Genomic DNA, 13663 nt, shown 5'->3' with positions numbered 1-13663 from the left:
TTGGGGGTACTCCAGACTGTACTGCAGCTGTACCCGGATCCTCCGATAGGCCCATAGAAAATGTTAGGTGTGCTTAGAACTTTAGTAAATCCCGTACTCAATACAGATGGCAGTCTGAGTCTAATTCCGAAATAGCTTAGTTTGTACAAAAGGCTTTGATAAGGGACTTTATCACCTTTAAGCTGCATGTCAAAAAACAGCAATACGACATCTGTCTGTCCCTAAATGTTATCTATGTTACCAGATAGATCATGAATTGTAATCATTTCTCTTTTTCACAAAAGCGGCGCTTACATGTTGGTGTACTATGTCATGCAAGGTGTTGTTTGTATCTTCATGGTCCGTGATGTTATAGGCCATGGTATGTTCAAGAAGCTTACAGGTATATAACTGAATTAAGTCAAGGACAAAGGTCTATATAGTAATGTCATCTAGACATCTACTTAAGTTTGCTTTGTCCCCCTTTTTGCAGAAAGAAACGACATAAATTTGCGGACTAATCCAGTCAGTTGGTATTATACCCTGATTGATTGATGTTTTGTTTGTTTGTTTGTTGTTTAACGTCCCTCTGGAGAATGTTTCACTCATGCATATGAAGACGCCACAATTTAATTTGCCTGTGGAGAGCTGCAATTTTTCTCCTATACTCGGCACTTAGGGCCATTGAGCAGTGAGGGATCTTTTTCGTGCCAGCAATTATAGCTAAGTTGCAACACGCGGTCTCCACGTCCCACTGAATGATTCGAACCTACGACGTATAAGGATCAACTGAAGAGCAGACGCTCTTAACACTGCACTACGCGGGCGACGATGGGTGTTCTGAGAAAACAACAGTTGAGATACTGGTACTAGTATACATGTATATATATACCATCCCTCCGTATATAATACAAGTAGATGGTTGTTTAACAGGACTACCGGGTATACATACATGTATCTGACTTGAGACTGGCAAGGAATTTCGTTATTCCACCTGTACTGTCATCAGGATGATCTGAGTTAAATGTTTCCATAATAACCAAGATGTTTTTTTCCCTAATTTTTTCCCTAATGTTTTAAACTTTGCTGCATAAATGTTTTGTAAATATTAATTTACACTATGTCTCTTTCTCAATACTTTTTCAAAATAAAAGAAAGCAACGGAATAGAAATATATTGGTACGTCTGAAATAAGCTCCCATAATATATATGATGTTAAAATGATCAGCGAAATACTTTTATTTAAAAGATTTATGGAAGGCTAGTGATTTTATTCACTCTATTAAAATTATCAGCTATTACACCGTGCGCCGTAGGACCGTACCCTGTGCACATTCAAGCAGAATAAAATCTTCATTTTTGCATATATATTATCAAAAACATCATGATACACTTAAATATGATGAATAAACATTTACTGAAAATTTCAGCTTAGTGCGCCCATTACTTTTTGAGAAAAGCACTTTGTCCACGATTTTACGGGACAACCCTCGTACATGGAAATTCAGATAATTCAGCTGTTACATTTCTACTGTAATTATGTTCCCCAAACGAAGTTGGGGAACATATTGTTTTTACTCTGTTTCTTATTAAGTCTTCCGTTCACAACGGAAGACTTATAGTGTTTGTATTGTTTCTTTTTATTATTATTATTATTATTATTATTATTATTCCTCCCAAATTTTGTGAGCGCGATTACTCAGAGATGGCTGGATAGATTTTCACAATTTTTCTCATGTAAGTAGGTTGTTATGTGAAGTTTATATAAAATTCCGTTTTTTGAAAAATTCACTTCCGGTCCGAAGTTATGGCCGATTTTCGAATTTTAAAATGGACTTTTGTCCGGCAGTTTTCTCAGAAACGGTTTGAGGTAAAGATATGAAATTTACAGGAGTATTAAATCATGATATTCTATTTGTTTTGAAGTTGTTTTCGTGTGTTTCCAGTACTTCCTGTCCGAACCGGAAGTGAATTTATATTTGGTCAATTTTTTATTTTTTTGTTTTTGGATATTTTTTCAAGATATTCTTATGTAAAATAGACATTTATCTACTAATACTAACTATATAATTTGTTTTTAAATCAGATTCCGAATTTTGTATATTTTCGGTACCGAAATTTTCTCTATTTACTTAGTATGTATAAGGTGGGGAAAGAACGATAACTCTGACCTGTGAATGAGAATAGAACTTTCGAGATAAAGGCGGAAATAGTATTGATGACGTTAGAGACATATACACTCTCCAGATCAACATATTTACACATTCAATATTTGCATATTATTTAATTCACTATATGCATATTAGTTTAAATTTGGCTGTGTAGTGTTAGTCTGTATATTGAAAGTTTTTGATTTACAAATTTATATCTTAAAAAAAATATCCGTTCTGTGTCAACTAAGCACTTTGAAGAAAATAATATTGTACGCAGTATACATTACAGCGATAAATATACAAATTATTCTACAAAAAATACTAAACATATTATTTATTCAATCTGATTCTGCATTTTGGAGATTTAAGGTTCCGTCAATAAATTCATTTTCTCTATTTACGCAGTGACAATGAGCAAAGATAGATAACTCTGACTTGTAAGTGGGAATAGAACTTTCGAGATAAAGGCGGAGGTAGTATCCATGACGTCGCAGACGTCTATATCCACACTTTTCACATAAAAAAAAATATTTAAACTTTGAGTTTCCATACCCACTTCCGTATGAAAGATTACGTTGGTTACTGCTTTCGGTATATGCATAGTTTAAAGTTGTCAGCGTAGTGTAAATCTGTAATGTCTGTTATGATTATATGTAAAAAAAAAATTCTTAATTCATTCTCTAATTTGCATGCTAAATTATCCGGGAATCCGAGTTTTATTTTCGATTCTAAAATATTATATGTACTTAAAAGGGAACTGAGAGATAGAAGAGTAGGTGTAAAGCCTTTAGAAATAAATTGATATCTGCAAATTAAAAGAAAGAAAATCAATCTATAGATTGGATTTGGTTTTAACACGTATTTCATTGATTAAAAGTCTTATATTGTTATTTATTATACACGATCTATTCTTTTATATATACCCGAGAAGTTATTAAAGATGAGAAAAAGCAATTCTTGGATTTTTGTGAAATACTAGTACTCAAAGGGTTAACAATATGTGAAAGTTACATGCACGCGTTTCTGTGTGAAATAATGCTACGCTAAAAACATGATACAAAAACATCTGCAAAAGTCTGTTGATATGTTAGATAAAGTATACGAATGAACACAATTTTATGCAATGCTATATAATTATATGTATGTACATGCAACCTTAAGTATTTTCCTTTTAATTCATAAAACATAAAATTACCGAGTATGTAATTCTTTTGAAGCCCCCCCCCCCTCTTGATTTTATTCGGAAACATAATTGCAACTATAAGCCTTTGAATTATAAATTCGTTATACAATTAAATCTGGAACATTTGGTTATAATTACCATGAACATGTATACAGAATTTCATATTCTATAATAGTATATTTTTCATTACGCAAGATACTGAAATTTACATGTCTGTGAGAGAGAGAGAGAGAGAGAGAGAGAGAAAGAGAGAGAGATTCCCTTTAATCCTGATTATCCTATCCATTTACATAGACAAAAAATCAGTACTATATCAGTTGTACCCATTCTTTATTAAATATTTCCTGATTTCATAGTCCGTCATAGTCACTATCTGTATATTTTTTCTGCTTAAGAAGTATTACACTTAGTGCACATGTATTGACCTGTCAATCAAAATCACCGGACGCTGTATGCATTGCAATAAAGTTGTTCGAAATGATTTTTATTATTATTAAGTATGATCTTTAAGAAAATCTGATGCAACAAATTTGAGAAATGAAAAATAAAATAAAAACATGGCTAGAGCATCATATATCTGTATTATGGACTTCAGTTGTGGGATGTGGAGACCAGTCCGTCAGATGAGATCGTTTAAATCGATGTCCCGTGTGTCAGATGGTACTGACTCAAAAAGATTCCTCACTGTTCAATGGCGATTAGAGCCAAATTATAGGACGTTTTGCAGTCTCCACCGGCGAGTGGAGGCTTCTCCATGTGAAAAATTCTCGAGAGGGACATCAAACAACATATAATCAATTAATCGATTGCTGAATAATTCCTGTAGTTGAATTATCTTTCTGCTGACAAATCTCGATAGTATTACTTTAAAAATCAACGACTTTACGTTTAATGTGGTACTAACCACAGGTGCCTGAGGACAGGACCACCCCCCCCCCCCCCCCCCCCCCCTTCGATATAGACCCCTGGGCTTTTTCGATTTTTTTTTTCATAAAAAATCTTTCATTGACATATTTGTGATAAGATCTATACCAGCAAATCGAAAAATTGCCTAAAACAAACGTTGTATTAAATCTACCCTACATTCTCTATATAAAAATTTATTTATAGAGAGGGTATATATTTTTATAAAATGTAAGTTTAAGCAAATTTTCTGAATTGATAGGATAGATTATATCACAAATGTGTCATCCATATATAATTTTTGTGAAAAAAGTCTAACAGGCCTGGGGGTCTATATTTAGGGGGGGGGGGGGGTCCTGTCCTCAGGCACCTGTGGTACTAACCTAGTTCATGACATTTTTATAACACCATCCCAATTGTACATTGACAATAAACACAGTGAAGTTTATGAGAGTACGGTGTTCGTCCGTCCGTTGGTTTGTCTATGATACACGTGTAGCTCTTATGAGTGTCAAAATGCATAAGAACAAGATTGGTCATGAAAATCAAAGTACCTTAAGTACTGAAAGACCTTTTTGCAGTTTTTTTTCTTTCAGAGTACATATGATATCTATGTTTTTTGCAGAGAAAAAAGCAAATTCTTACAGATTTAGAAGAACGGAAGACTTATTTGTTGCCATGGCAACAAGATTCTAGTTAAGGTCTTCCGTCTTCACGGAAGACCTTATAGTTATTCTACTGTTTCTTATTATTTTTCTTATTTTTTTTCCAAAATTTTGTGCACGCGATTTCTCAGCAACCATTCATCGGATTTCAATGAAATTTTCAGAAATTATGTGCATCAATATGAACTTGATACATCTGGGAGGAAATTTGATAATTCGCTTTTGGTGCCAAGTTATGTCCAGTTTTCTGATTTTAAAATGCGATTTTGTCGCGCACTTTTATCGAAAATGGCTGAGAATATGAACTGGAGACTTATCTAAGAGCATAGGGCATGGTTATTAGATGTGCGTAAGCCCCATTTCCTGCGTCGTCGGTGCTTCCGGTCGCTACCGGAAGTTAATTTAAAAAGTGCATTTTTTAAATTTTTTCTGTTTTCAAATGTTTTTCTACGATTTTAATTATCTTAAAAGTGACTCTTTTGCGAATGAGAAATATGTAATTTGTTTAAGAATTGAATAGGGCAATCTCGAGATATTTGCATTTAAATATTTGAAGCGGTCTTTTCAATGGCTGAATACGTAGCGCGTTGGATTGTCACGCGGGCGACCCGGGTTCGCTCCCCCGAATATCTGATTTTTTTTTTTCACTTTTACATCTCGATTTTTGGCGTTTTTAATTCAGAATCGGACGGAAGACCTCTCGTTGCTCGCAACGAGATCGTTTCTAGTTATTATTATTTTTCTTCTTCCTGGGCACTTTTTTGTCCGCGAATGATCTCGTAAACTACACATCCGACTAAGGTGAAATGTTTTTAGGGTCAGTAGACATGTTATGTAGATTTGTGGAACGAAGGTCATTTTGCGCGCACGTGCTTGCAAGAGCGCGCACGTGCAACATGAGAAATGATCAATATAATGAATGTAAGCGTAACTTTTTACATTTTTGATGAAATGCTTTGAAACTCATAACATTAGGATATATTAGTAGCACAGACAATATGACATGGTCAGAATAGCAAGATCTCACGTGCATGCACGTGCGCTTCGCTCGGATTGGCTGAAATTAAAGTCTCAATATCTTTCTTGTTTTTTGTCAAAATCCTTTGAAATTTTGAGCTTTGCAATGCATTAAGATATTCTACAACATGATATATAGCAATTTTCATAAAAACATGTGCACGCACGTGCGCTGCGATCTGATTGGCTCAAACTTTAAATAGCTATAACTCACTTGGTTTTCAACCAAACGGGATGGGATTTGGAACATAGATAGATATAATGGAATTCTACAAGAAGGTATGGTCACCATGCACATGCATACACGTGCGTGTACTTGGGCTGCAATCTGATTGGCTGAAACTTAAAACAGCTATAACTTCCTTGGTTTTCAACCAAACGGGGTGGGATTTAGAACATAGATAGATGTAATGAACTTCTACAATGAGGTATGGTCACCATGCTCATGTATGCCCGTACATGCACGTGAAATGAGTACATTAAAAAATACACTTGAATGAGCGTACTTTTAATACTTTTTGATTAAATACTTTAATATTTAGTATATTGAAATATATAGATTGTGTAGACTAGATGATATGATCATTACGCACATGCATTCACATGCGCACGGGTGCAATGTTAAAATTTGATTGAACTTGGTACACTTCTGGGTAAAAGTTGTTAAAGTCTCAAATGCAGAGTTTGTCTTATTTAATGAAGCTTACAGGAAATATGGCACCAAAAGGGATCTGGGGAGCGTTTGGGGAACATCTGTAACGGTCCCCGTTACAATTAGCACTAGTTGATAGGTGTTGTAACATTATCATACCCCCGCTTAAAAAGTGGGAGGGTATATAGCCGGCTCTTTTACCACTGAATGAAAATTAATGAGACTTTAACAGAACCTTTGTTACATAATGCCATTGTGATCTCCTAATTTATTTTTTGATCCGACAAATATTTTGGGTTTCCCAGAACAAAACATGGACACTTCCATTCTTTCTACAATATTGAAGGGTACCCATCTCTTATCCGCAACTCCTCCTATACAGCTGAATAAAATTTGATGATACTTTCACAGATCCTTTATTACATGTACATAATTATAATGCCATTGTGCATCTCCTATGTTACTTTTTGATCTGACACTTGATCTCCCAGAGCAAAGCACAGACTTTGTCATTAAGATCATATGGAAGGCGGGGTATCATTTAGTGAGCTCATTGCACGCTAAACGGTTCCAGTAGTTTTTCAAATTTTATCATGCGTAAAACTAAATAAGAACTAGTACCTAAAATCAAAAGGTGATCTGAAAAAAACCGAGGCTTTTAGTCCAGAGAAATCCCAGTGAAATGGTCGGTATGTTTTTAAACTTTAAGAAAATTTCCAGTCCTCAAAACGGATCATCAACGAAATCCGTAATTAATATTTCAAGATATTTATGTTCATGTATATAAAGAATGTGCTTACAAGCCAACACAATGAATTAACAAATAAATAAACAAATAAATAAATAAATAAATTTCAAACGATCCTGAGTTCCACAAATTTCACTGGCTTCATGAATTAATAATTTCTCGAAAGAATAAAAATACAAGTTCTCATTTACGTGTTAGAATAGCTAGTGCCTAAATTATCGAAATGCCTCCTACATTCAATTCAAAATATTTATACATGTACAATTAAATAGATGACTAATTACTGCTTATTTCATTTTTATTTATTATTTGTGATCTAAACATTAACATAAATCTACTCCATCTTAAGTGGAAAATCTTTTCATTATTTATCATAAATGAGATTTTATTTAAATAAATTCAGCAAGTGCATGACTTGTCACAATATGCACAGTAAATACAAAAGTATTCGCTTTGTGGCCATGACCTAAACCAAGAATTTTAAATGGCAAGCATCATTTTTCATTCAAGAAAGTTGAGCTGTGTTTTCTGTATACTTTGCTGAAGAATATTTAAAATCATTTCCCTACTGAAATCGATAAGAAAGCCACTAATTTCATTTTCATCGTGAAGTTTGAACTTCTGCTTTTGCATGCCTTAAACACATTCTTTTTCAGCTCAAGTCAAGGTTAAAGCAAAACTTTTTTCAAGCGTCAGATGACAGTCATCATGAATTTGATTTTTTTAAAAATGAATTTTGTTGTGTCGAATGATGACAACTTCATTATTTCCTTTTAAAATTAAGTTTTCTGTATGGTTTACTTGAAATTTTGAATCATTGAGTGCATGAAATTTGCTTCACTTTCATAACTCTTCCTGTGACAAAGTACATGTGTATGGTATGTAAACCTAGATATAAATATTAATTGATTCGCTCCCTAATTAGGCTATCATGGCCCTTCAATTTTTCTTTTTATAATTTTTTTTTTTTTTTTGGTCAATTTGTATATATGTTCATTCTCCAAGACAGTAATACAATAACTTAAGACAAGTACAATGCACAAATAAAAAGTTTTATTTTCTTCGTACAAGCTGCACATTACAATTAAAAGCTTGATACAAGAACCAATATATAGACGATGCATGTTAAAGCACAAAATTATATAAGGCACAAAGCATCGCGGTTTTTTATCCATGCACTTGAGAGTTTGCATTCTATATCTCTCAGTTTCTGCAAACACTTGTTCTAAGTAATGAAAATATCCAGGAAGTTAAACTATCATTCAAACGCAGTTAAGTACAGTCGGAAGCCAAACCTATACGACACCGGCTAAATTTCCGTTTGACCAAAGATCAATCTTTACAACGCGTCTCTGAAATATAGCTTTAAGCTAGCATTTTCTATATCCGCCTTGTGTAGAATGTCAGCTTTAAACAGTCGGTCCTTTCTTTATGTTCTGAATAAGACGGTTTAAGGTAAGCCCTGATCAATCGGGCTATAAGGTGATCATGGTGATTAGCCATTATATCTTACACACAGAGAGAAAAGGGACAGGTACTTCTCAAACCGGCAGACGATAAGAAAAACCCGCGTGCCACGTCGAGCCAATCAACAGCTGACATAGAAGCAACACGTTTTGATTGTCTGCCAAGCCTAAACTTGTATACTGGAAGTGTTAGTAGAGCAACGTTTGACGGGACATCAGCACAGGCCAAAACTTATACCGCCATCGGTTGACAAGGTTAGTACTGGCAATATTTTTATTAACTTTTTTTAAGCTTAACGAAAGTAAAAAAAAAGTTAATTAGTCTCTATCTAAATCCTCGTATTTTACTTTAAGCAAGGTGAAGAGTTTAAATATCTTTAGTTAAAGTCGGAATATACCTGTAGACTCCTTATTCTTAACACAAAACCATGTCAGGCGTAACGCCAGACAAGAATATGTACTTCGTCGTCTATGAGCCATAAATCATTCACGCAGGCTTATTGGGGTTAAATGCAAATGCATTTGACTAAAAATCGCACTCTGTAAATAGAGCTTATCTTAAATGCAATTTTAAAGGTTGGCTATTTCCGAAAAATCAAAAGCGCGCGTTTGAACGTGCTTTCACATTTGGGCATTGCTTACTTAGGGAAGGAGTGGTGAAATTATATATTTGAAATAATATCTATGTGAGGAATGTCGACTTATCCCATACACGATATTACGAGCAGACGTTTAGAGTGCTTGAGTGCTGTGTGACCCCTTCTGATAAGTGTATAAGCTGCTTACAAACGATTTCTGCTTGATCGGCGTCGCTGGTGTAAAATAAATGTGTGTCAACTGGTCTTTGGGCTAGATAAGCCTTCAGGTGGTGATATTACTTAGACCCATTCACCTGTCACTAGAAACCCTCTCTAATAAATGCCAGGTAACTTTAATAAAAGCAAAGGAGCGGATCAAGCGCAAATCGATGCCACCGTAAAGCGTAATGGACTTTATAGTCATTACTCGCCAGGGCAATGAATTGTTTATGTTCAGATGTGTAATAATAAATGTTCATCTGTCTACGGACACAATATTGTAGCACATCTGTCTGAGTCACATGTATAGTTTAATTAAACAATCAAATATATTCTAAAATTATTTTTTCTCTAAAACCATGTAAATATTTAGACCTTATAAAAATTATTTATTAAACCATGAATACTGGTTCACATCGTAAATTCGTAACACAGATTACTATACCTAACTGTCCTTTTGTCTTATCAGTAGTACTAAGGCTCATTTAATGGCTTCTTAGCAACAAGGTGGTTTACAGGTTTCTATATAAAAATTAACAAATTCTCTTCTAGGGTTCTCACTGTACCTTTTTCTACGGAACCAATACACTCGAATTTAAAAGTAACGAAACAAGAATATCGGCCTCTTGATGTGTATATAATTAAACGGGCTGAATGAATGTCGCGAGCAAATTTTATATATTACTTTTTATCTTCTTTTCAGAAACCAGATGGACACAGAATCGAAGATAAAAGTTGAGCCGTTAAGTCCAGGGACATTCCGAGCAAACCGAGAAAACGGTTTTAATTTGCCACCAGATGGAGTTACTAACGTAGACCAGCTAGAATTCAGTAGATCGTACGGTTACAACGGCGGAGACGGGGGCGGATCTATGACGTATCAGAACGTATCCATGCCGGTCTTCCCCAATATGCCATATGCTTCATCGTACTCGTACATGAGCAAAACACGCGAAGAGACCAAAGTGGAAATTCAAAATCACTATGAAAACGAGGAACCAATAGAAATAAACCCCAACACGAATTTCTCCCATAAACCACCTTTGGTGGGCAAGAAATCGCATCTGCCTAAGCGCTACAAGTGCGCTATGTGCGCATACCGCACCCGCTATAAATCGGATCTAAATAGACATGTACGTAAACACGCTATTGCTACATTTAGCTGCGACATTTGTAACATGCCTTTCAAGACTATCGGAAATGTAGAGTTTCATAAACGTAAGGAGCATGTTCACCTAGTAGAGGAACAGCCGCCAAAGGAAGTGATGAAACACTCCTGCAAAATGTGTACGTACGCCACAATGTATAGTTCGGACCTGACTCGTCACGTCCGCAAACACTACATTGCAAAATTTCACTGCACCCTGTGCAACAAACCCTTCATGACATCAGGGAGTTTAGTACACCACAAAAGATCCGCCCACGGCGTCCAGGATGTAGAGGTGGTCATGGGATTGGAAGGTGTGGAATCCGTAAAGCAGACTGGTGGAGAAATTCACAGCGATCCCGAAATGAATGATCCAAAACAATCGGACATAAACGGCAACGTAAACAATATTGAATTTGTGGATCCTAAAGAAGACCCCCAAGGCAGCGGAGCAGGGGAAAAGAATTTTTACATTGAGAACAACGAAATTGAAGGAGACTGCGATTCCGAGCCACAAGGCGGGTACAATTACGAAGACCCGGATCTTGAGCCGTCCGAAATCATTCCGATGGATAGCGACAGCAATGTTATGAGCAAAACAGAAGACCTGACGAAAAATGGTCCAGACGGAACTAAGCATACTTGCCCGTATTGTGAAAAATCCTTTGGTCGGAAACTGGTCTTGGAATATCATCTAAAAAATGTCCACAAGATATACGGGAGAAACGGGGAGATCGGAGATTACGTGGAGGACCCGGATGACTACGATTTGGCCTTAGATATGTCCATACAGGAACTAGAAAATCCAACTTCTCCCGACCATCTGTCCCCCAAAACCGCCAACAACAGTAATGCGACCTTCCGCCATAAATGTCCATTCTGCGCATATGCAACGAATTACAAAAGTACATACGATCGGCACGTAAGAAAGCATGAACTTGCATGTCATATCTGCAATGTTTGTAGAATGCCATTCATCACGTTTGGTCACTTGCAACGTCATATTAGAGACAACCATCCGGACCATAACCAACAGATTTCCGAAAAAGAAATAACTGTTGAAAAACATAAATGCGCTTACTGCAACTTTGAAGCAGAGAGTCTTCCACAGCTGCGAATGCACACCAATTCAGTTCATAACCGACAGATTATGCAAGAAATTCAGAGACCCGCAAATAACAGTGGGTCCAGGGTATTATCCCCAGGAAAGACTCTTGAAGAAAAAGAGGAGACAAGAGAGTGTAAAGCCGACCTCGTGACCAGTTTCTCACATCATAATGCTCACGCGAGCCCAACAGAAGACGGCGTATCGATGCATGCTCCAAGTACTGGGCGGTACGCCAAACTTGTATCGGACTTCGACGATTTCGCTCAGAGGCCATATGCCTGTTCTCTGTGCTTTTACAGGACAGTCGATGTTGCAGATCTTGTTAAGCATGCAGAGAACCACTTAACTGGATGTAATCCGATGCCTGTACCGGAAACGGCTCGCTTCACCATGGAAACACTAAACATATCACGCGCAGCACTGGCCATGAATGGAGGCCCAAGCACATCCATGACCTCAACTCCCAACAATAAAAGCTTTGATGCAACACAAGAGCAGATGGGCGAAACTGTTCGTATAAAAAGCGAACCTCATGTAGTTCAGACACGAAAACGACCCCAAGTGACTACTGGACAAATTATGTCACGTGCTCAACAACGGAAACAATTCGCATTCCTAAAGAACAGAGAGACCCCTTCTGTCGATCGCATCATTCCGACATTTTCAGTGCATTATCGAAAAGACAAAACCAACGTTGCTCGGCCTTATTTGTGCCTTCTGTGTAGAAAGCGCTTCCGACACTTAACAATTCTTAAGCAACATTTCATGCAAACCCACAACGACTCGGTCCCTGTAAACAAGACGTTTGATTGCAAGCAATGTTCACGACAATTTAGTAATCCAATGGCGCTACAAGAGCACTATGAGCAGAAACATTGATTGTTTAATGGAATTTTGGTACTTTTTTATTGGAAAGGGTGCTTTTTGGTTAGTTCATTACATTCCGTGTCTTTGTTATTTTACTTTTATTGTTCTGTGTACGAACTTCCATATTACATTTGATTTGTCTGAATTTTTATCACATTTTATACCTTGTACTCTGTGATATACACTTCAAAAATAAATTCCACTGTATATTATTTTGATGTTTATTTGAAAAAAAGGCGTTTTCTTCCGACAATTTTATTTCAAACTAGTAATGATTTAATTCCTTTTAGATTAGTATTTGAGAATACAGATTGTGTTGGTTAAAGATACAATTGACCTTCCATGGATATGGAAAAATACATGAATTGACTAGCGTGAAAGGACAAAATTAATACAACTGATATTTCATGGACAAGTGCATTATTTGTATTAAAGTTAATTCAAATTCACTCCACTCATATATATATACGTAATGGTACAGAGAAATAAAAGTATTTATAAACGTATTTAAGGGGGCCGACTATAGTTTTATTGTGTGAAAACTACAATAGCGAAACTCTTCATTTTTATCTACCATCCAGGTACTTTTGAGGGACCGTCTCAAAATACAGGTACATTCACTATAGGATTATATAGGAAAATGCCAATTTTTAGCACTTTAAAGCAAATAATACAAAAACTACAATAGACATTGTGTTCAAACTATAATATTTGATGAGTAATACTATATTATACAATATATGTAAGAAACACAAAATTCTACCATATATATGTTACCTTGATGGGGCATTTTTCTCAAAATGCAAAAAATTAGCAAATTTTACTATTTTTATAGAGTATTACAAAATATGACATACACAATGGATTCACATGAAAACAAAATAAAAATATTGGAGATATTGTCAAATTTCTATTTTTTAAATTTCAAGAGTGTATGTTTATTAATTTTTCTTTAATAATATTTTTATTACCCCTTTC

The 13663-nt window shown here is 35.7% G+C and overlaps 1 protein-coding gene across 1 annotated transcript; it reads left to right on the top strand.

Annotated features, from left to right (window-relative positions):
• The first annotated feature begins 8634 nt into the window (after positions 1-8634).
• On the top strand, positions 8635-12897 carry LOC134276359 (zinc finger protein Xfin-like). The gene is made up of 2 exons (XM_062758621.1): positions 8635-9021; positions 10267-12897. The coding sequence occupies exon 2, from the start codon at positions 10274-10276 to the stop codon at positions 12695-12697; it is 2424 nt and encodes an 807-aa protein (XP_062614605.1). The 5' UTR covers positions 8635-9021; positions 10267-10273; the 3' UTR covers positions 12698-12897.
• Positions 12898-13663: the final 766 nt, after the last annotated feature.

Source organism: Saccostrea cucullata, unplaced genomic scaffold, assembly GCF_032062105.1.
Source record: "Saccostrea cucullata isolate Sc308-1 unplaced genomic scaffold, CSIRO_AGI_Scuc_v1 ctg121, whole genome shotgun sequence".
In the NCBI taxonomy this organism is placed as follows: domain Eukaryota; kingdom Metazoa; phylum Mollusca; class Bivalvia; order Ostreida; family Ostreidae; genus Saccostrea; species Saccostrea cuccullata.
This window is presented reverse-complemented; position numbering and strand designations above follow the sequence as displayed.

Coding starts and splice junctions, on each gene's coding strand:
- LOC134276359 (XM_062758621.1), top strand. CDS start 10,274: ATGGACACAGAATCGAAGATAAAAGTTGAGCCGTTAAGTCCAGGGACA.